Below are 27,171 nucleotides of genomic sequence, written 5' to 3'. Positions count from 1 at the left end.
ATTATTTTATGTAATTTTATTTCTCTATTGTTTACTGTTTTGTTTTTACTTCTGTAAAGCACATTGAACTGCCATTGTGTATGAAATGTGCTATATAAATAAACTTGCCTTGCCTTACTCGATTAACATATGTAAAGATAGTTAAGAAGCCCCTTTCTTGTTCATATTTTTTACTTTATTGCTATGTGTGTGTTTTACTTCTTTGATGTTTTTTGGATCTGTATATATATGGTGCTCTATTTGTTTGTATTTTGAATGTTTTTGGAAATAAAAAAAAAAAAGATCTTTACGACTGCCAATGAAAAAAAAAAAAGAGAGTTTTCACTGACGTCACGGCATTCCGGGGAACGCCCCCCAGCCCCCATCTTGGTGGGCAAACAAAACGGGCCATCGCCACTACTGGCTACATTATCTCGGACGAATTTCTCATCTCATCTCATCTCATCTCATCTCATTCTCTCTAGCCGCTTTATCCTGTTCTACAGGGTCGCAGGCAAGCTAGAGCCTATCCCAGCTGACTACGGGTGAAAGGGGGGGTACACCCTGGACAAGTCGCCAGGTCATCACAGGGCTGACACAGAGACAAGAGAATATTCTTAGGATGCTGGTTTCTTCTGAAGAGGAAGAACTTTACATTTTGGACTGTTTTTCATATTTCATGTTGCTCATGGCTCTTATGACAGGTTTAACTTTGCTCTCTGAGAATGTCCCTTATGGCAGGTATACCTCTACCAAATATGGATTTCCGGTTAATGTGAAAGTGGCTTGGTTTGTTCAAGAGCTCCCTGCATTTCTTGTGCCTCTGAGTTTAATATTATGGGCTTCACCTGAGAAGATAACAGACCTACCTAACCAGGTACTTCTGGCCATGTACTTTTGCCATTATTTTCAAAGGTAAGCAATGACAGTCCATCTATTTTCTTTCTATCTATCCTGCTCTTCACACTTCTGACCCTTATTTTAATTCCCCTAGCTCTTTATTCATGAACCCTCATCCGACCATGCTATTTTACACCTTAATCTTACCATGTGGGGTCCGTTTGGACCCCAATACTTTTCTTTAAAATTAAAGCTTATAAAGACAAAATCACCAGATAAGTTTTGTTCAGAACATCTTGTATTAATAACAGCAATACACTAAAGGGCCCAAGGCATAAAGAACACACTTAACCTTCATCCTACCAGCCAATTTTACATACACAAACTACCAGGCGGGGTCCGTATGGACCCCAGGACGGAATACCTTGAAATCAATGCAGTAAGAACCAATTCAATGCAGCAAACAGACATAACTTTATTGAAGAACAAAATCCACTATGGCTGAATATCAGTGATGTATTATAAATGCAATAACATTGCAATAACTAGCATACATGTAGCAAATTATAGCGCCACAAAAAAAAAATTGGCATTATATACATGATTTTTGCAGCTCATGCAGCTGTAAAACATTCTGGATTACAACTTAGGTCTTTTCTTACAGAATTTAAAACAAAAAAGTAATTGTAAAATAATTTCGGGCTTTTGTTTTGCAGCCTGTGCTTATTGCAGCAGTGGGGTCCACACGGACCCCAAGAAGGAATGCCTTGGTAGTTTCATTATGGAACATAAAAGAAGTTAACTTTCAGTGTGCTATTCAATTATAAAATGAAAGACAGATAAACTTTACTCTGGGGTCCGGTTGGACCCCAGTAACAAATTAATTATACCTTCACAATGCAAAAAGCTGATCTTCCGGTGCTTTAGTGTTTTAATTAAGACATAAATTCCGACAAATTCATAAAACGGTGAGGCAGTATGTCACATATTTTTAAAATGGCAAACAAACATATAGGTGCGGGGTCCAGATGGACCCCACTTGGTAGGATGAAGGTTAACTGATGAATTGATTTAATCTGTTTTTTCCTATAATGCATTATGACGATGATGTCTGCTTTACAAACATCTATACAACAGGTATACTAGTGCAGGGGTGTAACTGGGGGTCCTGGGGTGCCCGTGACACCCCCCCCCCCCCCCCCCCCCCTTGTTGGACCATACATTTTTTCAATAGCCGCATAAGAATATAAGAAAAGCGCTCACTGTAATTTTTCTAGATTTTTTTTTTTAAACTAGATTGTCACCTCAGCCTCATTAGGGTTTCTTTAAAGTGCATATCACGGGTAAATTCAGGAGCAAGATCAATGTAATTCTCCTTTTTTATATTAAACTTTGGTCAAATATCTGTCACGTTTTGCATTTTGTGCAATTTTTTTTTTTACCTTGCGCAATACCAGAAACATTCAGTTGAAATTGAGCCATTTGAGGCGAATTGGTCCGTCTCTGAAAAAACTTGGCATTTGGGTTTCCCGGCAAACATTGATTTTCGTGACGTCGCATGCGGGACGCCTCCCTCTGAATCCTACGTCAGCACTGGTTTTTTTATGAGAAAACGACCTGGTGGTTTTCTGCAAATTTCTTCAACGTTATCGCGTAATTATTAAAATGGTTAACAGATGTATCGTAGGAGGGTGCAGCAACACCAATCTTGATGGGATTAGTACTCATCGTTTCCCAAAAGACCGGACAATGAGAGAGAAATGGGAGCGCTTGGTCTACACAGGCTGTGCACTGAAACCGTGCAAAGCTCGCGCAGCCTGTTGGCGCTTCCGCAGGTGACGTCACGAATCTGGCTCCAGACTCCCTTGGGATTTTTCCAGACGCGTTTTGTTATTTTATTTTTTTCTGCTGTAGACAGATGGCCTTGTGCAAAATTACCCTTTTGGATGAGTGTGTAAGGGGACATGCTTTCATATAAAAAAAAACGAAATTGGTCCAGAATATGCACTTTAACCTTGTATGGACTTCCTGTGGTTTGGGTGTGAAAACCCAGTTTGTCAGAGCGTGTGCGGGAGAGGCGGATGTAAGTGCAGATATGTTAAATAATACACAGTGCGATATGAGCATAAAGTGCGTGAAACGCACACAACAGGCAAACAGTCCGAAACAGCAGGCAAAGTCGTAATCGAGGAAACAGGCAGGAGGTCAATCGAGGCGCGGACAGAATATCAGAGGCAAAACTGTACAAGATCAAGGGACGAGAAACAGGAGTCGAAAAACCAGGAGATCAACAAGAACAGGGAACAAGGCTCAGTAAGGCACACTAGACGCGGCGTAATACTTCGCATCATCCTTGCATGGGCGCAGTCCTTAAATAGCCCAAACATAGTTCATTGATTAAAGACAGGTGTTCTTTGTTAACGGCTCACATGCCGGAGCTCGTTAGATGTGCACGCAGCCCAAGGCGCGCCTTCAGGTGCACGAGCCAAGGAGCGCAGGACTGACACGGTTCTGCACAAGCGCAACACAAGCGCACTAGATAGCACGGTCAAGCTGCCAGTGTAGCTGCAGTCTTTTTAGTTGTGAATTACGAGTGTTTCCTCTTGTGTTAATAATTCGCCATGTCAAAACAAGCAAAACTTTCCTCCTCCTTTCGACGTGAAGAGAGGTCAGCAATTTATTATATATATTTTTTCCATCAAAGTTGCATTTTGTGGCTTCGAAGCTAAGTTTTAGTGCTGTTTCTAGAACACAACATCAAGAAAACGTGGAAGAAACAGCAGTAATGGAAGAGCCGGGTTCTAAGCTACCTAAAACTAGCAATGGTAATTATTTTTTGTGACATAATGTACTCAGGCTGCCAGTCAGTGTGTGACCCCCCCCCCTTTGAAAATCCTAGCTACGCCCCTGCAGTGTATCTCAAAATATTAGAATCTTCATCATCATCCTTGTGGACCTTACTGATCCGCATAGTTTTATGTCGGATCCCCTTCCTGCCGCAAACCTCCCATTTCTAGGCTTGGGAAACAACCCTTCACACAATTTAGAGTAGCCTAACTGCATGTCTTTGGACTGTGGGGGAAACCGGAGCACCTGGAGAAAACCCACGCAGACACAGGGAGAACATGCAAACTCCACACAGAAAGGCCCTTGTCGCTTGTTCGCTGGGCTCGAACCCAGAACCTTCTCGACATGAGGCGACAATGCTAATCACTACACCACTGTGCCACCCACCTCAAGATATAAGATCATGAAAAAGTTCACTTTTTACGTGATTTAATTAAAAAAAAACTTTCATATATTCTATCGTCATTGTATGTAAAGTGAAATATTTCAAGGCTTTTTTAAAAATTTTGATAATTATGGCTTATAGCTTATGAAAATCAGAAATCCGGTATCTCAAAATATATTAGAATTATTACTTCAAGTTTGAGTAAAACAGTATAAATACTGTGTATCTCTCAGCCTAGTTCAGTACACACAATCATGGGGAAGACTGCTGACCTGATAGTTGTCCAGAAGCCGATCATCGACACCCTTCACAAGGAGGATAAACCACAGAAGGTCATTGCTAAAAAGGTTGGCTGGAAAAGGTGCACAAGCAACAGGGAGGATTGTCCCGCGAGGATTGTCCCGGATTGTCCGGCGAGGGGGCGGCACGGTGGTGTAGTGGTTAGCGCTGTCGCCTCACAGCAAGAAGGTCCTGGGTTCGAGCCCCGGGGCCGGCGAGGGCCTTTCTGTGTGGAGTTTGCATGTTCTCCCCGTGTCCGTGTGGGTTTCCTCCGGGTGCTCCGGTTTCCCCCACAGTCCAAAGACATGCAGGTTAGGTTAACTGGTGACTCTAAATTGACCGTAGGTGTGAATGTGAGTGTGAATGGTTGTCTGTGTCTATGTGTCAGCCCTGTGATGACCTGGCGACTTGTCCAGGGTGTACCCCGCCTTTCGCCCGTAGTCAGCTGGGATAGGCTCCAGCTTGCCTGCGACCCTGTAGAAGGATAAAGCGGCTAGAGATAATGAATGAATGAATGAATGAATGAATGAATGTCCGGCGAGGGCCTTTCTGTGCAGAGTTTGCATGTTCTCCCTGTGTCCGCGTGGGTTTCCTCCGGGTGCTCCGGTTTCCCCCACAGTCCAAAGACATGCAGGTTAGGTTAACTGGTGACTCTAAATTGACCGTAGGTGTGAATGTGAGTGTGAATGGTTGTCTGTGTCTATGTGTCAGCCCTGTGATGACCTGGCGACTTGTCCAGGGTGTACCCCGCCTTTCGCCCGTAGTCAGCTGGGATAGGCTCCAGCTTGCCTGCAACCCTGTAGAACAGGATAAAGCTTATAGCTTTATCCTGTCTCAGGGTTGCGCTGGATCCTGAGCCTATCTTGGGAGCGAGGCAGGAATAAACCTTGGATGGGACACACATATTCACACACGCATCCAGGGACAATTTTACAGGCACCTGTCAGCGGTGAGAGGAAACCCGAGAACCCGGAGGAAACCCTCAAATGCATGGGGTGAACGTGTAAAACTCCATGCAGACAGGAACCAAAATTGATCTGATTAAATTTTCATACTGAATAAAAATTTGACACTCGAAAGAAAAAAAAAAAACTTTCCAGAAAAGTTTTTCTTTATTGTTTAACCAAAACCCTCTAATTCACTGTTAATATTCTGTAACATTTCAGTAAAATCTAACATTAATTATAAATAGTAGGGTAAAATTTCATGTTCGAGAAACTCAGATTTTTGGTGTTGCATATAGGAAAAAAAAGATTTTCGGGGGGTTTTTTTTGTACGTTTTCACTCGTTAGTGTGGTTTATCAAGAAAATTGATCGGTCAATTTTACATAATTTGCCTATAGATCAGGAAAACAGGCCTGATTGTGTGAAGTGGGTGGAGCTTAGACCTTCTCAAAAGTAGATTTAAAATGTAAGATAAGTCAAAAAGGAAATCAACACGTTCCTCTTGAGCTCTGAGTTTATCTTGACAGTCTAAAAGCAGACATTGGAAGCAGAAGTCTGACCAAAATGATCGTTTCTAACCGTGAAACAATGTGCTTCTTCCAGGTCTCTCATATATCCGTTTTTAATCCGAGGAGGAAAGCCCACACCGTTTGTATCATTTGCTCTGGCGTTTGTTTTTTGCATTTATAATGGATATCTTCAAGTGAGATACTTGAGCCAGTATGCAGACTTCCCTGAGGGTTGGGTTTCACATCCCTGCTTCATCACAGGTGGGTAATGGAGTCGTAGCCTCTTGTTATGCATGTTGTCCGGAAAGGCAATGCAGTGCATTAAAGAGGAGGACAGTCAGGTCCTGTTGTCCCTCCTGCTGGTTACTGGGTACACGTCGATGCCAGTGAACAGACTGTTAATGCCTTTATCTGGCATGCTTTTCTGCTTCTCATGGTAGCAAAAAGTGGTTATTTTTTAGTGCTTGTAGAAATGCTCGACTCATACAGTGCTCAGCGTAAATGAGCGCACCCGCTTTGAAAAGTAACATTTTAAACAATATCCCAATGAACACAAACAATTTCCAAAATGTTGACAAGACAAAGTTTAATATAACATCTGTTTAACTTATAACGTGAAAGTAAGGTTAATAATATAACTTAGATTACACATTTTTCAGTTTTACTCAAATTAGGGTGGTGCAAAAATGAGTACACCCCACAACAAAAACTACTACATCTAGTACTTTGTATGGCCTCCATGATTTTTAATGACGGCACCAAGTCTTCTAGGCATGGAATGAACAAGTTGGCGACATTTTGCGACATCAATCTTTTTCCATTCTTCAACAACGACCTCTTTTAGTGACTGGATGCTGGATGGAGAGCGATGCTCAACTTGTCTCTTCAGAATTCCCCACAGGAAATAATTTCTTTACACCACAAAGGTGAAGGCGACAAGAAGATCAGCAAAGCTTTACTTATCAGTCAGAATACTGTAGCAAAAGTGGTCCAAAAATTTAAGAAAGATGGAACTGCAACCATCTCACAGAGACGTCCAGGTCGTCCACGGAAGTTAACACCTCGACAGGAGCGTCTTCTGATGAGAAGGGATGAAGAAAATCGGCATGCGAGTTCACTGCAGTTATCTAAAGAAGTAGAAAGCCAAACTGGGGTGACTATTTCCCGTGACACAATACGGCGTACACTGCAGAGGAATGGCATGCATGGATGCCGTCCACAAAAGAAGCCTCTCCTAAAGCCCAGGCACAAAAAAGCCCGCCTAGAGTTTGCCAGGGCCCATGCTGACAAAGATGAAGACGACTGGGACTCTATACTCTGGAGTGATGAGACCAAGATGAATGTTTTTGGAACTGATGGCTTCAAAACAAAGGTGAGGAATACAAAGAAAACTGCCTGGTGCCTACAGTGAAACATGGTGGTGGCAGTGTCCTTATGTGGGGCTGCATGAGTGCTGCTGGTGTCGGGGAGCTGCATTTCATTGATGGTGTCATGAATTCACAGATGTATTCCTCTATACTGAAAGAGAAGCTGCTACCATCACTCCGTGCCTTTGGTCGTCGTGCACTTTTCCAACATGACTAAACACACATCAGGCCACTGTTGGATTTCTGAAGAAGAACAGGGTGAAAGTGATTCAGTGGCCAAGTACGTCTCCTGATCTGAACCCAATCAAACACCTATGGGGAATTCTGAAGAGACAAGTTGAGCATCGCTCTCCATCCAGCATCCAGTCACTAAAAGAGGTCATTGCTGAAGAATGGAAAAAGATTGATGTTGCAAAATGTCGCCAACTTGTTCATTCCATGCCTAGAAGACTTGGTGCTGTCATTAAAAATCATGGAGGCCATACAAAGTACTAGATGGAGTAGTTTTTGTTGTGGGGTGTACTCATTTTTGCACCACCCTAATTTGAGTAAAACTGAAAAATGTGTAATCTAAGTTATATTATTAACCCCGCCGACAGTAGTCGGAGGGGTTATTATTTTCACCTGCGTCAGTCTGTGTGTGTGTGTATCTGTCTGTCTGTCTGTCTGTCTGTGTGTCTGCAAGATATCTCAAGAACCAATGGATCGATTTGGACCAAATTTTGTACATGTGTTGCCAATCACCCAGGAAGGAAACCATTAAATTTTGGAGGTCAAAGGTCAAAGGTCAAGGTCATGGCAGAACTTCGAAATTTTCGCCCAATGTATTTTAATAGGGAAAAGGCGGGGTTTGCACTCGTTAGAGTGTCCCTGTCTAGTTAACCTTACTTTCACGTTATAAGTTAAACAGATGTTATGTTAAACTTTGTCTTGTCAACATTTTGGAAATTGTTTGTGTTCATTGAGAGATTGTTTGTTTAAAATGTTACTTTTCAAAGGGGGTGCGCTCATTTACGCTCAGCACTGTACGACGCTTCTGGTAATTAGATCAGATTGTATTTTATTCTCCGATGAACAAACATCATTTATCACAGCAGTCTGCTTCTGTCTGAGGGGGATACGATGAGGTTCATGTGATGGATTTCATAATTCGTTCATTTTCATGCAGGCTCCTGTCTATGGCTTGTTGGATGGATAATTAACCTTCATTCTGACCACATTCTGAGGAACCTGCGCAGTCCAGGAGAAACGGGCTACAAGATACCCAGAGGTGAGCGAGAAAGAGAAGGGGGGAAAACACATTCAGTAAATTGTGAATCATTATTTCTTGAAGAGAAACAGATGGATTTATGTGCCCTCAGGAACAGTTACTGATGGAACACAGGCCGCTTTTTATTGCTAGACTATTAACAATAAGACTGAACAAAAGGCTTGTTCATATCTACCATTACCAGTCTAACCAAATACAGGTGCTGCAATGTCCGATATTTCAGGTATAAGAAAATCTTTAACTAAAATTTAAAAAAAAAAAGCAAGTAAGAAACCTTCAGACCAAACGTTTGATTATATGATGCATGATGATTATATCGGTATAGGATATTACACGGTTGCACGAAGATATGAACATATTTTCAACATGAGAAGATAACCTTCATATCTTCACACCACCGTGTAATGTTCTTTATTATATGGACACGTCCACATCCACACACACAAAAACCAAGTTAATCGAAAGAATTTTAATTTTGAACCAGTTAAATCTTTCCTTAAAACACATTAACTTTTTTAATAATTGATATTTCTCAGAATTTCATATGTATTGTGTATATATATATATTTTACAGCTGAGCAATATTTCATGGTCTTTGTATCATCTTTAGGATATTTCATTTATATTTGTGTTCTTTTACTTAATGTACAATATTTTAAGCGCATTTAGTCATACATGCATGCAAAATGTGCAATGTAAGTAATAAACATTATAAAACACTTCATCGATTTCCTCACGAGTGACATATAGAGATGTAGGTCACGGTTTTGGTTCTCCGTGTCCCGGACGGAGCCCGTATGTAAAATAAAGGTGGTGCATTTCCCAGTAAAACACTCGTGCCTATGTAATATACAGTGGCATGCAAAAGTTTGGGCACCCTGACTGAAAATGTCTGTTACTGTGACTAGTTCAGTGAGCAGAAGATGAACTGATCACCAAAAGGCATAAAGGTAAAGACGACACATTTCTTTTCAGCGTTTTCTGCAAGATTTGTGGGTTGTTGTTTTTTTTTTGTACAACTGGAGAGTGAAAAAAGAAAAGGAACACCATGCAAAAGTTTGGGCGCCCCAATACATTTGAGTTCTCAGGTAACTTTTACCAAGGTTCCAGACCTTAATTAGCTTATTGAGCTGTGGCTTGTTCAAATTCTTCGTTAGGAAAGGTCAGATGATGCAGATTTCAAAGCTGTATAAATTCTCTGACTCCTCAAACTTGTCTCTAAAATCAACAGCCATGGGCTCCTCTAAGCAACTCCATCACATTCTGAATAATAAAATAATTGATGCTCACAAAGCAGGAGAAGGCTACAAGAACGTAGCAAAGTGTTTTCAGGCAGCCGTTTCCTCAGATTGTAATGTTATTAAGAAATGGCAGTTAACAGAAACAGTGGAGATCAAGGTGAGGTCTGGAAGATGAAGAAAACTTTCTGAAAGAACTGCTCGTTGGATTGCTAGAAAGGCAAATAAAACCCCTGTTTGACTGCAAAAGACCTTCAGAAAGATTTAGCAGACCCTGGAGTGGTGGTGCACTGTTCTACTATGCAGCGACACCTGAACAAATATGACCTTCATGGGAGAGTCATCAGAAGAAAACCGTTCCTGCGTCCTAGCCACAAAATTCAGCGTCTGAAGTTTGCAAATGAACATCTAAATAAGCCTGATGCATTTTGGAAACAAGTCCTGTGGACTGATGAAATCAGAATAGAACTTTTTGGCCACAGTGTGCAAAGGTATGTTTGGAGAAAAAAGGGTGCCAAATTCCAGGAAAAGAACACGTCTCCAACTCTGAAGCATGGGTGTGGATCGATCATGCTTTGGGGTTGTGTTGCAGCCAGTGGCACAGGGCTCATTTCATTGGTCGAGGGAAGCATGGATTCGAATAAATACCAGCAAATTCTGGAAGCAAACATCACACCATCTGTAAAAAAGTTGAAGTTAAAAAGAGGATAGGTCCTACAATAAGACGATGATCCAAAACACACCTCAAAATCTACAACGGAATACCTCAAGAGGCACAAGCTGAAGGTTTTGCCCTGGCCCTCACAGTCCCCTGACCTAAACATCACTGAAAATCTGTGCGTAGATCTCAAAAGAGCAGTGCATGCAAGACAGCCCAAGAAACTTGTAGAACTGGAAGCCTTTTGCAAGGACGAGTGTGTGAAAATCCCCCAGGTAAGAACTGAAAGATTATTAGCTGGCTACAAAAAGTGTTTACAAGCTGTGATACTTGCCAAAGGGGGTGTTACTAGGTACTAACCATGCAGGGTGCCCAAACTTTTGCTTCGGGCCCTTTTCCTTTTTTATCATTTTAGAAAATGTAAAAGATGAAAATAAAAAATTGTTTTTGCTTAAAATATAAAGGGAATGAGTCATCTTTAACTTTATGCCTTTTGGAGATCATTTCATCTTCAACTTGCTTAACTGTTCACAGTAACAGCAATTTTGACTAGGTGTGCCCAAACTTTTGCATACCACTGTATTACAATATTTAACAGAGTGCGAGCAAAATATGGTACTGTAGCTTTTAAAGCCTTTTTGGAAAACATGAATTCAATGATAATTTTATTTAAAATCGACAAAATAAGTAATTAAGAAGGACAAGAAGGTAAAAATATGTATTATTAATTATTATTGTCCATCTATTTAATTCCTGTGAATAACAGTGAGTTTGGCTGCAGTATAACAATCTTGTATCATTAATCATGATGCTTTTGAGTTCTAATGTATCACTTAGCCTTGGCTGAGCTCCACGTAAAGGCAGTAATATTGTCAGAAGTGCAGTTCCAGAACACCTTCTGACCAATCAGATGATCAGGATTGTACAGAACTGTGGTATGAATATATTTAGCGTACACCGAAATGACGGGATGTCTTTTGTAGGTGGAGTGTTTGAGTACGTGTCCGGGGCTAATTATCTGGGTGAGATCGTGGAATGGGCTGGATTTGCTCTGGCTGCTCACTCAGTCCACAGTTTTGCCTTTGCTTTCTTCACCTTAATCATTCTCTCTAGCCGAGCCTTCGCCCACCACAAGTAAGATAAAATTCTCTGTGACCTAGCCATGTGTATATAAATATCAACCTCGATATGATTTCAAATCGAGTTCAAATGGTTACCATACATTCATACTGGGGCGGCACGGTGGTATAGTGGTTAGCGCTGTCGCCTCACAGCAAGAAGGTCCTGGGTTCGAGCCCCGTGGTCGGCGAGGGCCTTTCTGTGCGGAGTTTGCATGTTCTCCCCGTGTCCGCGTGGGTTTCCTCCGGGTGCTCCGGTTTCCCCCACAGTCCAAAGACATGCAGGTTAGGTTAACTGGTGACTCTAAATTGAGCGTAGGTGTGAATGTGATTGTGAATGGTTGTCTGTGTCTATGTGTCAGCCCTGTGATGACCTGGTGACTTGTCCAGGGTGTACCCCGCCTTTCGCCCGTAGTCAGCTGGGATAGGCTCCAGCTTGCCTGCGACCCTGTAGAAGGATAAAGCGGCTAGAGATAATGAGATGAGATGAGAATCATAACTTCAGTGTTGGTAATAAATTTGGTAAATTCTTCGTACCGGTTCTATGGTGCAATGTGTTGTGTGTGTGTGTGTGTGTGGTGTTTTTTTTTGTTGTTTTTTTTTTTTTCAGTTCCACATTCAAAACTTGATCACCTATCTGAAATTGGTTTCCATTTCACATTTAAAAAATGAAAGGAAAAAATTACAACTATGGTTGGTTTCATCTTATCCCATTATATATGACTTCTCATTACATAGTGGTGCTTGAAAGTTTGTGAACCCTTTAGAATTTTCTGTATTTCTGCATAAATATGACCAAAAACAACATCAGATTTTCGCACAAGTCCTAAAAGTAGATAAAGAGAACCCAGTTAAACAAATGAGACAAAAATATTAGACTTGGTCATTTATTTATTGAGGAAAATGATCCAATATTACATATCTGTGAGTGGCAAAAGTATGTGAACCTTTGTTTTCAGTATCTGGTGTGACCCCCTTGTGCAGCAATAACTGCAACTAAACATTTGCGGTAACTGTTGATCAGTCCTGCACACCGGCTTGGAGGAATTTTAGCCCGTTCCTCCGTACAGAACAGCTTCAAGTCTGGGATGTTGGTGGGTTTCCTCACATGAACTGCTCACTTCAGGTCCTTCCACAACATTTCCATTGGATTAAGGTCAGGACTTTGACTTGGCCGTTCCAAAACATTAACTTTATTCTTCTTTAACCATTCTTTGGTAGAACGACTTGTGTGCTTAGGGTCGTTGTCTTGCTGCATGACCCACCTTCTCTTGAGATTCAGTTCATGGACAGATGTCCTGACATTTTCCTTTAGAATTTGCTGGTATAATTCAGAATTCATTGTTCCATCAATGATGGCAAGCCGTCCTGGCCCAGATGCAGCAAAACAGGCCCAAACCATGATACTACCACCACCATGTTTCACAGATGGGATAAGGTTCTTATGCTGGAATGCAGTGTTTTCCTTTCTCCAAACATAACACTTCTCATTTAAACCAAAAAGTTCTATTTTGGTCTCATCTGTCCACAAAACGTTTTTCCAATAGCCTTCTGGCTTGTCCATATGATCTTTAGCAAACTGCAGATGAACAGCAATGTTCTTTTTGGAGAGCCGTGGCTTTCTCCTTGCAACCCTGCCATACACACCATTGTTGTTCAGTGTTCTCCTGATGGTGGACTCATGAACATTAACATTAGCCAATGTGAGAGAGGCCTTCAGTTGCTTAGAAGTTACCCTGGGGTCCTTTGTGACCTTGCCAACTATTACACGCCTTGGTCATGGAGTGTTCTTTGTTGATCGACCACTCCTGGGGAGGGTAACAATGGTCTTGAATTTCCTCCATTTGTACACAATCTGTCTGACTGTGGATTGGTGGAGTCCAAACTCTTTAGAGATGGTTTTGTAACCTTTTCCAGCCTGATGAGCATCAACAACGCTTTTTCTGAGGTCCTCAGAAATCTCCTTTGTTCGTGCCATGATACACTTCCACAAACGTGTGTTGTGAAGATCAGACTTTGATAGATCCCTGTTCTTTAAATAAAACAGGGTGCCCACTCACACCTGATTGTCATCCCATTGATTGAAAACACCTGACTCTAATTTCACCTTCAAATTAACTGCTAATCCTAGAGGTTCACATACTTTTGCCACTCACAGATATGTAATATTGGATCATTTTTCTCAATAAATGTAAAGAGACACTATAATGAAAAATAAAGCTTGGAAGGAAACAGCAGAGAACATTTGTTCCTCTGGTGAGTGTACGTCACGAGCACGGTGAGCTTGCTTTGCTAATAATGTCCAAAAAAAAAAGACAAAATACATTTGAATCAAATGTGATTAGTAGAAGTCATATAGTGGTCTGTAGAGCCGTGCACACACAAACACTAACAGTATTGAGTGCGACATGCAACAAGAGATATACGGACTGGTCTTTATATACAGGTACACCATCATAAGAAAATCTCAGATGGTTATATCCTTAAACATCCATCCATTATCTGTAGCTGCTTTATCCTGTTCTACAGGGTCGCAGGGAAGCTGGAGCCTATCCCAGCTGACTACGGGCGAAAGGCGGGGTACACCCTGGACAAGTCGCCAGGTCATCACAGGGCTGACACATAGACACAGACAACCATTCACACTCACATTCACACCTACGCTCAATTTAGAGTCACCAGTTAACCTAACCTGCATGTCTTTGGACTGTGGGGGAAACTGGAGCACCCAGAGGAAACCCACGCGGACACGGGGAGAACATGCAAAGTCCACACAGAAAGGCCCTCGCCAGCCACGGGGCTCGAACCCAGGACCTTCTTGCTGTGAGGCGACAGCGCTAACCACTACGCCACCGTGCCACCCTCATTAAATATATGCTATAACATTATAAACAATGACATCCCAAATAATTATTTATAGAAACAACTAATAATTTGAATTATTCTATCCACATTCACTGAATATGAGCAATCGCGTGCTCTGATTGGCTACTCTACTATTAGGATATTAGCTCATACACCAACCAACTGCCAAAAAGAAGAAGAAAAAAATCCCCCAAAATACAAAATATGGAACAACAGTATTTGAGGGTAAGAATTTTTTTTAAAAGAATTATTATTGTAGCATTTTTCACAAATTGCTCCTGTCATTTCACCGGTTTGTTTACATTCTAAGTGGAAATGATTTTGTCGGACGTTTTGTATAAAGTTTTTATTTATTGAATTTGCAAAAAAATAAAAATGCTCTGTTTCTCAAAATCCAGTGAATGTGGATAGAATAAAACAGTTATTCCACTCAATCTCGTCGTCCATGGTTTATAGACAACTCAGTGCTACGCGCCTCATCGGCTATCAGCTCATGTACGACTTGATTTTGTGGAATAACTGTTAAATATACTATAAGCTTTTGTAATTTTTGGTGATCTAGTTATCAGTTCATCATTTTATCCCGTTCTTCTCCTGTATTAGCTAAACATGCTGCTATGCAGGCTGTGTTCAGGCCAAGAACGTAATCATTTTTATCCTTTTTGTCCAACAGGTGGTATCTTGAGAAATTTGAGGATTACCCCAAATCAAGGAAAGCTCTGATTCCATTTGTGTTGTGAAGAAATAATCATATTACACTCACCGGCCACTTTATTAGAAACCCCCATACCCCTGCTGTTTGATGCCGTTCTCTAATCAGCCGATCCCTTGACAGCAGCACAATGCATCAAACCATGCAGATACAAATCAAGAGCTTCAGTTAATGTTCACAATGTTCAAACATCAGAACGGGAAAAATTCTGATCTCAAAGTGTGACTTTCTTTCACTGTGGCATGGGTGTTGGTTTGAGCCTGATGGACTGGTTTGAATATTTCAGAAACTGCTGATCTCCTGGGGTTTTCACACACAACAGTCTCTAGAGTTTACACAGATGGAATGGTGCGATAAACAAAAAACATCGAGTGAGTGACAGTTCTGTGGGTGGAAACAAACACCTTGTTGATAAGAGAGGTCAGAGGGAAATGGCCAGATTGGTTCTAACGGCCAGGAAGGATATAGTAACTCATAGCAACTCTTTACAACCGTGGTGAGCAGAAAAGCATCTCAGCATGCAACAGCAGAACAACACATCGGGTTCCGCTCCTGCCAGCCAAGAACAGGGATCTTAGAATCAAGAACAAGTTCCTATTAAAGTGGCCGGTGAGTGTCCAATGAACGTCATACATACCGTACATTGCATTCGGAAATCGAAGGGAATATCCATGAGTCATGGCTAAATAATTACACCTCAACGCCTGAGTTTTGCTTCTTGTCATGCAAACCGAGAGCAAAATAGGAGATATTAGCTTGCATAAAAACTCATTTTCAAGGTTTTAATCATTTATTACAAATCTTAAATTAATTTCAGCACATTACAGTCTTTTTGTCATTTGGTTAAGTCGTCCCCTCACCACTTTCATATTTAAAAACAGACAAATTAAGACAAATTTGAAAAGTGTTTTTAAAAAAAACCAAGCGCTTTTTTTCATGAACTTAAATAGTGTTAGTCTAAAGTCCTTCCTGCACAAACTCTTCCCAGTAATAACCAGGCCCTTAAAGCGCATTGGGCGGCGCCGCTCTCCGTTTCCATAGCCCTTGGCCTCTCGCCTATACGCACATAGGGCTAGTTCTCTGCTACCTGTGACAGTTTGATTCCCCACTCATATCTGCATTGCAGCGTGCCTTGCCAGACAGCAGTCCGCACCATTTTTATGATTGTCTTTAGTAAGACCCAACTGTGAGTAGAACTCGCGATCTCCCAGTCAAGAGGCAGACACGCTAACCACGAGGCCAGCTCTCAGTTAAATAGTGTGAGTAGAGTGGATGAAATAAAGTTTGTCTCTCAACCTTGAAATCCTCTAAGCCTGCTTTTCAACAAGGTCTGTCAAAAATGTTACCGTGGGGGCTGTAATTCTGCAGTTTAACACTTCAACACTTGTATGTGGGATTTTTTGAACAACAGTTTATTTTCAATGAGGACAGAAATCCGTTTTACAGTAACATCATCAGATATTTTAGATATTTAGATGATGTTCTTTGTGTTTTTAAAGGGTCTCAAAATGAGTTGAATGAATTTACCACACACTTGAACAAAATGAGCCCTGACCTGAAATTCACTGTGGAGTTTGACTCGAAACGTGTGCGTTTCTTAGATATGTGGATCAGACTAGAAGATGGGAAATTGACCACAACCCTCTACCGAAAGGAAACGGACCGTAACTCTTTCCTGTTGGCAAGCAGCTCACATCCTAGTGCCCTAAAAAACGGACTGCCCAAGAGTCAGTTCTACAGACTTAGGCGGATCTGTCACTCCACTGAAGAATATGAGGAGAATGCATTAGAAATGAAACAAAGATTTTTGGCTAGGGGTTATCCCATGAAGACTGTTGAGGAGGCATACAACATTGCCCTGTCCACGCCACGGCCACATCTTCTGAAAAAAAGTGTGAAAAAAGATAAAAAGTTTTCAGTTTCTTGCATTACTACTCATCTCATCTCATTATCTCTAGCCGCTTTATCCTGTTCTACAGGGTCGCAGGCAAGCTGGAGCCTATCCCAGCTGACTACGGGCGAAAGGCGGGGTACACCCTGGACAAGTCGCCAGGTCATCACAGGGCTGACACATAGACACAGACAACCATTCACACTCACATTCACACCTACGGTCAATTTAGAGTCACCAGTTAACCTAACCTGCATGTCTTTGGACTGTGGGGGGAAACCGGAGCACCCGGAGGAAACCCACGCGGACACGGGGAGAACATGCAAACTCCACACAGAAAGGCCCTCGCCGGCCCCGGGGCTCAAACCCAGGACCTTCTTGCTGTGTGCATTACTACTTTTACTCCTAAATCCTACATAATTAAAAACACAGTCATGAAATATTGGCATTTAATATGTGACGATCCTTCACTCCAGGGTAAATTTAAGGACCCCCCGTTGTTTGTCTCCAGACGGGGTCCCAACCTCAGGAATAAGCTTGTCAAAGCATGTATAGGATCTGCTCCTGCTCAAACACTCTTAGCACCCCTGAGGGATGGTAACTACCCCTGTGGCAACTGTGCCCAATGTAACAGTACACATAAGACTCATACTTTTAAACACCCCAGGTCTGGTAAAAGTTATAATGTGAAGGGTTTTATTACATGCAATATAAAGAATGTTGTTTATTTGTTAAGATGTCCCTGTGATCAGGTCTATGTGGGAAAAACTACACGTAGCTTAAAACAAAGGATCAGCGAACATAAGAGTTCGATTAGACGGGTTGATCTTAATTACCCTGTGGCTTGTCACTTTGTAGAGTGTGCCCACCCTGTTTCTTCCCTACGGTTTCAGGGTATTGAGCAAGTTAAATTGTTAAGGGGTGGGAACATTGATAAAGTGCTATGTCAAAGGGAATTGTTTTGGATCCATACATTAGATGCCCTACAACCCAAAGGGTTAAATGTAGACTTTGACATGAGTGTTATGTTATGATTGGAGGTATACCATTTGTTAAGTCTTGAAACTGCAGTTTATGAAGTTCTTGCTGATGTTTATGCAGTTATCTTGAACTTACACTTGCTTATATGTGTGTGTGTACTCAAGTTTGTATGTAAAAAGATGTATGTTTTTGTGGTGGGTAATTTTATTGGTGCATTTGGGGTCAATTTAATGCCAGCTACCTTGGGTAGAGGAAATATGAAATCAGGAAGAACAGAAAAACTACAACTCCCACACTTGGACTACAACTCATCTGTGCAGGTGTGACTGAGCACCTTAATGAATCTTAATTGATTAGTTTGTTGTATGCTCCATCTGTTTGTGCCCTGAGGAAGGTGTCTGACCGAAAGCTTGGCAATTAAATGAATAAAAGGATCTAAGTGTGCAGACATTTTTTCTTGTTTCAACAAGGTCTGTCAAAAATGTTAGCATGGGGGCTGTAATTCTGCAGTTTAACACTTCAACATGATCCTTCCCAGTGTTGTGAGCACAGCAGGCATTTCTGAGCACTTTTCCAAGCAGACCTTTTTCCAGGCACACTGGTATATGCTATCCAGGTATTCCACACCATGCTTTGTGGTTCGGATGAGTAAAATACTGTCCACATGTAACTATGGTTCTATGAATCTTGAAAATTCTCTGTGGTTCCTTGTAATTTGGAACCTTTGCAAGCTGAGTGACTGGGCTCGAGGAAGTGATTTCTGTATGGTGGGTTAATAATTATGGACCCTCAGAGGAGGTATTATACTGGAAGAAGGTTATTAATCTGAAACAATGAGATGTTAAAAAAAAAGCATGGATTTGATAAACTGGTCTCCTAATGAAATTGACACAGTTTCTGGGTTCGGGGGAACCCACCTGTCCTGCCGGAACATCTGTGGAGGACATTGGAGATATCTACCTATTCGGAACCATGATTACCAGACTTTTGCTGATTGGATTAGGCATTGCCCTGGTATATCGAGGAAATCAGACAACGGTGACAGCTGTTCAAAGCCCCACAAAGCTGCCCGATATGATTAAAGCGGTGGGCAAAGCTGTCGGCACTCAGACTGTGGCTATAGAACTTGAACCACAACATGGTTGCCATCTTGGAGACGCTTTCGGCTTTGCAAGGAATAAGTATTTCGGAGACCAAATGGAATTGAAATGGACAGAAATGGACAGATATGGACGAGTGGTGTGGACGTGTAAAGACTGAGTCTGTTCAAAAGACCAAACAATCTGTATCTTATCGACATTCGGCTTCCTGAACAGCACCGGCCTCGATCAAGGCCGTTGCTGGAGAAACATTTCCCCCAGAAGGTCACTGCTGGGAGACACTCTCGCATTCTTCGCATTCCTTCCCCAATTTTCCGCGGTCGCCGTTTTTCACCCCCAGTGTGACAAGCGGGTGCGTGACCAGCACCGCTTGCATGGCTGCAGGAGCGGATGGCTGCTTGCTTGCGCTGGGTTACCTCTACCTCATCCCCCCCCTTTCCCCCCCTCAAGTCCCATGTTTTAAAGTGTACTTGTGTTATTGTGTGCTTGTGCGGAGGTTTTTTAAATGCTCCCACACTGTACTCCTGATAGGAGCGTAGTGGGGGGGGGGTGTTCTTTTTTTTCCCTCATCTTTCCTCATGCTACTACTGTGTTTCTTTTTCTTTTATCCCTGTCTTCCTGTACTGTTCCCCCTCTGTAAGGACAGGTTGATGGTCAATTTCACTGGTAACAGTGACAATAAAGGGTTCATTCATTCATGTTAAAGGATGGATAATTACAGTAAGAAGAAGCCTTTATTTTTGTCACATGTACACTCAAACACAGCAAAACTCCTCCTCTGCATTTAACCCATCTGAAGCAGTGAATACATGCACATACCCAGAGTAGGGGGTAGCTATATCACAGCACCCAGGGAGCAAGTGGGGGTTAGGTGCCTTGCTCAGGGGCACTTCAGCCATTCCTGTTGGTCCAGGGAATTGAACCGGTGACCTTTTAGTCTCAAAGCTGCTTCGCTAACCTTTAGGCTACTGCTTCCCCCACATGGTAGTGAAAGAATAAACATGAATGAGAGGAGTAATCAGCTTGCATGCTCAAACAATGATTTTGACAAATCTGCCTGTTCAGCTTGTGATTAATGGGATAATGGGAAATAATTTGTTATTAATTTTATTGAATGACTTGAATGATTTTAAAGCTTGTGTAAAATAAAGCTATCATTTTAATGGCGATATGAAGGAAGCCTTTTCTCCATCATCCTATAAAAGAAATCGATTGGCCGACTTCCATCCATCTGTTACGCCAACACTGTCACACTGAAGGAAGCTCTGAGTTCAAGAAGCAGGTACGGGCAGGATTTATTCATCTGTACATTGGCTTGAGGGATTTACTCAGATATTTAACACAAGGAACGTGTCCATACAGGGTGTATTCCCAACTTGCACCTTATGTTCCCCGGATAGACTCTGGATCCACTGTGACCTTAACCAGGATAAAGCAGTTATGAAGAAGAATGAATGATTTTTATCTTTTCACCATTCTCACTGTAAGGTTATACTGTAGATGCAGAAAATGAATTTTTTTTGGGGGGGGGGTTTATAAAAAACATGTAATTTTAAAAAGGGTATAAAAATGTTCAACAACAAAGAATGTAATCCTTTTTTTAATGGTGAAGCTTTCTGTGAAAAATTTATTGAACATTCATGGAAGGAGTCTCCAGTGTCAGTGCTTGGAACAGGAGGTTTCACTGTGGTGTGTTTTTTTCTCATCTCATCTCATTATCTCTAGCCGCTTTATCCTTCTACAGGGTCGCAGGCAAGCTGGAGCCTATCCCAGCTGACTATGGGCGAAAGGCGGGGTACACCCTGGACAAGTCGCCAGGTCATCACAGGGCTGACACATAGACACAGACAACCATTCACACTCACATTCACACCTACGCTCAATTTAGAGTCACCAGTTAACCTAACCTGCATGTCTTTGGACTGTGGGGGAAACCGGAGCACCCGGAGGAAACCCACGCGGACACGGGGAGAACATGCAAACTCCACACAGAAAGGCCCTCGCCGGCCCCGGGGCTCGAACCCAGGACCTTCTTGCTGTGAGGCGACAGCGCTAACCACTACACCACCGTGCCGCCCCGTGTGTTTTATTTATTTATTTATTATTATTATTACCTTATTTATAGAGCTATAACATCTGATTATTTGTCTCAGGAACGTTATGCAATATGAAATGTACCTAATAAAGAGTTAACAATTATGACGTCATTCATTAATAAAATGACAAATCGTCATCCATCGTTGGCAAACTGATGTTGTTTAAGGGGTATAAAATACTGTGGGACATGCTGTTATGGGAAAATAAATCAACTTTGATGTCATGCCATTGGTAATGCATCACAAAACCATTTCTTATCGATAACAGCATTCAACATTCTATTTTATTTTTATTTGTACATAAGAAATGTACATATGATGAAAATTTGGGAGAAAAATATTTCTTTTCATGCATTGGATCTTCCTGTTTTTCCCCAGGTACTGGTATAAGGATATCGACCGATATGATGCTTGGAGTAATAGGCTATTTGCGATATTGTTAACACGCTATTTCTGTGTAATCTGGGAAAAGTAGACACTGCGTTTTATTGATGAGGAAGAGCGAATGTTTTCTGAATGTGTGTGTGTGCACCTGTGCGTGCTTTGGCGGTCATTTGTAGCTGACAAGAACAGGAAATTTGGTAAGTCCATACAAAGAGAAAAACTGCAATTTTACAATAAAAAAGGCTTTGTCTTTGGGGGAAACTGGATCATCCTGAAGAAACCCACACAGACACAGGGAGAACATGCAAACTCTACAAGGAAAGGCGTCTGTCAGCCCCTGTGCTCGAACCCAGGACCTTCTTGCTGGGAGATAATGGTGCTAACCACTACACCACCCACAATTTTAGAGTAAACGTCGAAGCATCTTTAGTGCTTTTAGGAACAGCATTTCTTTCATAATTTGTAATTCTTCCTCAATTACAGTGACAAACCGATTGGCCGCCATTTCGCCGAGTCACTCAAGGTGATTATCAAGAAATAGTCTGAATTTCTTGACCAATCAGCACACTGGATTTTCTACAATCACAATATTTATACTAATTTGTAATATAATAGCTATTTTAAAGGAGGGTCCTTAAAAGGATATTAAAACAAATTCACGTGTGTGTGTGTGTGGCCCACCAAGTGTTCCCACAAGGCTCGGAAGCCTGACTATTTTGATAATGTGAGGACATATTTGGCAAGTCCCCACCAAGGAAAAACTACTATTTTACCAAAATAATGATAGTTTTATCAATAAAACTATTTTTTGAAGATGATGATTTCCTTTTGGTTAATGAGGTTAATACTGGATTTAAGTGTAAATACAGTGGGGCAAAAAAGTATTTAGTCAGTCACCAATTGTGCAAGTTCTCCCACTTAAAAAGATGAGAGAGGCCTGTAATTTTCATCATACTGTAGGTACACTTCAACTATGAGAGACAAAATGAGAAAAAAAAATCCAGAAAATCACATTGTCTGATTTTTAAAGAATTTATTTGCAAATTATGGTGGAAAATAAGTATTTGGTCAATAACAAAAGTTCATCTCAATACTTTGTTATATACCCTTTGCTGGCAATGACAGAGGTCAAACGTTTTCTGTAAGTCTTCACAAGGTTTTCACACACTGTTGCTGGTGTTTTGGCCCATTCCTCCATGCAGATCTCCTCTAGAGCAGTGATGTTTTGGGGCTGTCGCTGGGCAACACGGACTTTCAACTCCCTCCAAAGATTTTCTATGGGGTTGAGATCTGGAGACTGGCTAGGCCACTCCAGGACCTTGAAATGCTTCTTACGAAGCCACTCCTTCGTTGCCCGGGCGGTGTGTTTGGGATCATTGTCATGCTGAAAGACCCAGCCACGTTTCATCTTCAATGCCCTTGCTGATGGAAGGAGGTTTTCACTCAAAATCTCATGATACATGGCCCCATTCGTTCTTTCCTTTACACGGATCAGTCGTCCTGGTCCCTTTGCAGAAAAACAGCCCCAAAGCATGATGTTTCCACCCCCATGCTTCACAGTAGGTATGGTGTTCTTTGGATGCAACTCAGCATTCTTTCTCCTCCAGACAAGTTGAGTTTTTACCAAAAATTTCTATTTTGGTTTCATCTGACCATATGACATTCTCCCAATCCTCTTCTGGATCATCCAAATGCTCTCTAGCAAACTTCAGACGGGCCTGGACATGTACTGGCTTAAGCAGGGGGACACGTCTGGCACTGCAGGATTTGAGTCCCTGGCGGTGTAGTGTGTTACTGATGGTAGCCTTTGTTACTTTGGCCCCAGCTGTCTGCAGGTCATTCACTAGGTCCCCCCGTGTGGTTCTGGGATTTTTGCTCACTGTTCTTGTGATCATTTTGACCTCACGGGGTGAGATCTTGCGTGGAGCCCCAGATCGAGGGAGATTATCAGTGGTCTTGTATGTCTTCCATTTTCTAATAATTGCTCCCACAGTTGATTTCGTCACACCAAGCTGTTTACCTATTGCAGATTCAGTCTTCCCAGCCTGGTGCAGGTCTACAATTTTGTTTCTGGTGTCCTTTGACACCTCTTTGGTCTTGGCCATAGTGGAGTTTGGAGTGTGAGTGTTTGAGGTTGTGGACAGGTGTCTTTTATACTGATAACGAGTTCAAACAGGTGCCATTAATACAGGTAACGAGTGGAGGACAGAGGAGCCTCTTAAAGAAGTTGTTACAGGTCTGTGAGAGCCAGAAATCTTGCTTGTTTGTAGGTGACCAAATACTTATTTTACAGAGGAATTTACCAATTAATTCATTAAAAATCCTACAATGTGATTTCCTGGATTCTTTCCCCCCATTCTGTCTCTCATAGTTGAAGTGTGCCTATGATGAAAATTACAGGCCTCTCATCTTTTTAAGTGGGAGAACTTGCACAATTGGTGGCTGACTAAATACTTTTTTGCCCCACTGTATACTGTGTGTTAATGCTGTATTCATTACTATGTCGAAGTGGGTCCTCACAAGGATATTCAGACAATCTCTCTCTCTCTCGGGGTGTGTGTGTGTTAAATGTTGGTGGCGCCCACTAATGCCGCTTTTCCACTACAAACGCGGCTGAGCCGTGCCGTGCCGAGTCGAGCTGAGTCGAGCTGAGCGGGGCTGTTGGAGTTGCATTTCGACTACAACCGCGCTGAACCGTGCTGGCTGGAAGTGGGTGGACACATTGGGTGGAGTTAGCGAAAGTGGGTGGACGTCACGTGATGTCGTTAAGCAGCGCAAACAGTGACATCAGTGACAGTGGCGGAACAAGTCAGAGCCGGGCCGGGGGCGGGGCAAATGACCGGGCCCTTTATTAAAGCTTATCATAACATCATTTTAGGCTACAAAATGTCCGCAACTGCGGTGTTTACCAATTTCAACACTACCGGGTGCAACTATGTTATTTAGTACATCTAGTCCTTCAAACGAACATGTAACTCAGAAACAAAAAACATTAGGATACTGTATACATGGCTCATAATAAAACATCAATAGCCTACTGCGCGCATTATTTGAAGGGCATACGAATGAGCGCTCAGAGTGGTGACAGGAAGAGTCAGAAATAAAAGGAGGGCGGTGCAAACCTCACTGAATGCACTGTGTTTACCAATTTCAACACTACGGGGTGCAACTATGTTATTTTGTACATTAAGTCCTTCAAACGAACATGTAACTCAGAAACAAAAAAACATTAGGCGACATACTGTACATGGCTCATAATAAAACATCAATAGCCTACTGCGCGCATTATTTGAAGGGCATACGACGAGCCTTGCGCTCCGCGAACTCGTCCACGATGCTCTGTATGTCACTGATTCAGTGATCTTTTAAGCGGTAGTCTCACGACCCGGATAGTAAACAATAAACATGGAGGACATGGAGTCGTTAGTGTTGCTGGTCTTGGTTCTGTGGCTTGTTGTCACCGACAACGCCAACAGATACTGGCAAGAGCGTATAGATGAGGCGAGGCGCATAAGGCTTCAGAAATTCTCGTAATTCGTAATTCTTCTTCTTCCGGGTTTACGGTGTTTACAGATCCCAGCGCGCTCGCGGGGCGTGTGTGGGCATGTGAGGACACGCCTCCTCACCAATCAGTGCACAGGGGAGTGTCTGCTCACGCCCCCAGCCTCACTCGGCACGGTTTGGCTCGCTTCAGCCCCACTCCAAAACCGTGCGAGTTTTATGCCGCTTTTCCACTACAAACGCGGCTGAGCCGTGCCGTGCCGAGTCGAGCTGAGCGGGGCTGTTGGAGTTGCATTTCGACTACAACCGCGCTGAACCGTGCTGGCTGGAAGTGGGTGGACACATTGGGTGGAGTTAGCGAAAGTGGGTGGGCATCACGTGATGTCGTTAAGCAGCGCAAACAGTGACATCAGTGACAGTGGCGGAACAAGTCAGAGCCGGGCCGGGGGCGGGGCAAATGACCGGGCATTTTATTAAAGCTTATCATAACATCATTTTAGGCTACAAAATGTCCGCAACTGCGGTGATTACCAATTTCAACACTACCGGGTGCAACTATGTTATTTAGTACATCAAGTCCTTCAAACGAACATGTAACTCAGAAACAAAAAACATTAGGATACTGTACATGGCTCATAATAAAACATCAATAGCCTATACTGCGCACATTATTTGAAGGGCATACGAATGAGCGCTCAGAGGTTGCAACGGTGACAGGAAGAGTCAGAAATAAAAGGAGGGCGGTGCAAACCTCACTGAATGCACTGTGTTTACCAATTTCAACACTACGGGGTGCAACTATGTTATTTTGTACATTAAGTCCTTCAAACGAACATGTAACTCAGAAACAAAAAAACATTAGGCGACATACTGTACATGGCTCATAATAAAACATCAATAGCCTACTGCGCGCATTATTTGAAGGGCATACGGCGAGCCTTGCGCTCCGCGAACTCGTCCACGATGCTCTGTATGTCACTGATTCAGTGAGCTTTTAAGCGGTAGTCTCACGACCCGGATAGTAAACAATAAACATGGAGGACATGGAGTCGTTAGTGTTGCTGGTCTTGGTGCTGTGGCTTGTTGTCACCGACAACGCGGACAGATACTGGCAAGAGCGTATAGATGAGGCGAGGCGCATAAGGCTTCAGAAATTCTCGTAATTCATAATTCTTCTCCTTCCGGGTTTGCGGTGTTTACAGATCCCAGCGTGCTCGCGGGGCATGTGAGGACACGCCTCCTCACCAATCAGTGCACAGGGGAGTGTCTGCTCACGCCCCCAACCTCAGTCGGCACAGTTTGGCTCGCTTCAGCCCCACTCCAAAACGGTGCGAGTTTTAGGGGCTAAGCAGGGCTGAAACGAGCTGAGTCGTGCTGGTTTTTGGTAGTCGAAACGCGAGCCGTGTCGGGCTGAAGTGAGCTGAAGCGAGCTGAAGTGAGCTGAAAAAGGGTAGTGGAAAAGGGCCATTAGGGGCTAAGCAGGGCTGAAACGAGCTGAGTCGTGCTGGTTTTTGGTAGTCGAAACGCGAGCCGTGTCGGGCTGAAGTGAGCTGAAGTGAGCTGAAAAAGGGTAGTGGAAAAGGGCCATAAGTGTTCCCACAAGAATCAGAAGTCTGACAATTTTGATCTTGTGAGGACACATTTGGCAAGTCCCCACAATGAAAAACTACAATTTTACAAAAAAAAAGGGAAAAAAGTTTGATTGATAAAGCTATTTTAACAAAGATGATGATTTCCTTTTGGTTAATGAGGTTTATAATACATAGGGTCAAATTACTCAATTCTGATTGGTCAATCAAGGAGGGCTTTTTTCCTTTCTGAAATGCTATTGGCTAGTTCATTGCTTGGTTACGGTTACAAAAATTAGCAAATTTTGTCAACAAAATGGCCGACTCTGCAATGCCACGTTTCGCTATATTTGACAAAAAAAATTATAAACCAATTGAAAGCTGCAAGCGAAAATGAAAATACCAAAAAAGTACGAATTTTTGGCTTTCCGTGTTTAAGAAATGGGCCGCAGAAAGACAAATACCGTAAATGACTCTCTAGTGGCATATGAATGCTGTGAGTTAGACAAGGTGCTGTCACAGCTTTATGCAGAAGTGAGGAAAGAAAATGGGGAAAACTACGAACCAGACTCTCTTAAAGTACTGCAGGCAGCATTGGACCGGCATCTGAGACAAGAGAAATATCCGGGATTAATCCT

The 27,171-nt window shown here is 42.4% G+C and overlaps 1 protein-coding gene across 1 annotated transcript; it reads left to right on the top strand.

The window, feature by feature from the left end:
* Positions 1-356: 356 nt before the first annotated feature.
* srd5a1 (steroid-5-alpha-reductase, alpha polypeptide 1 (3-oxo-5 alpha-steroid delta 4-dehydrogenase alpha 1)) lies at positions 357-17,036 on the top strand. The gene is made up of 5 exons (XM_060904686.1): positions 357-894; positions 5,879-6,045; positions 8,320-8,421; positions 11,301-11,451; positions 14,974-17,036. The coding sequence occupies exons 1-5, from the start codon at positions 602-604 to the stop codon at positions 15,038-15,040; spliced, it is 780 nt and encodes a 259-aa protein (XP_060760669.1). The 5' UTR covers positions 357-601; the 3' UTR covers positions 15,041-17,036.
* The last annotated feature ends 10,135 nt before the right edge of the window (positions 17,037-27,171 follow it).

Source organism: Neoarius graeffei, chromosome 22 (assembly GCF_027579695.1).
Source record: "Neoarius graeffei isolate fNeoGra1 chromosome 22, fNeoGra1.pri, whole genome shotgun sequence".
In the NCBI taxonomy this organism is placed as follows: domain Eukaryota; kingdom Metazoa; phylum Chordata; class Actinopteri; order Siluriformes; family Ariidae; genus Neoarius; species Neoarius graeffei.
Note: the sequence above shows the minus strand (reverse complement) of the source record. Positions and strands in the feature narration are given on the sequence as shown.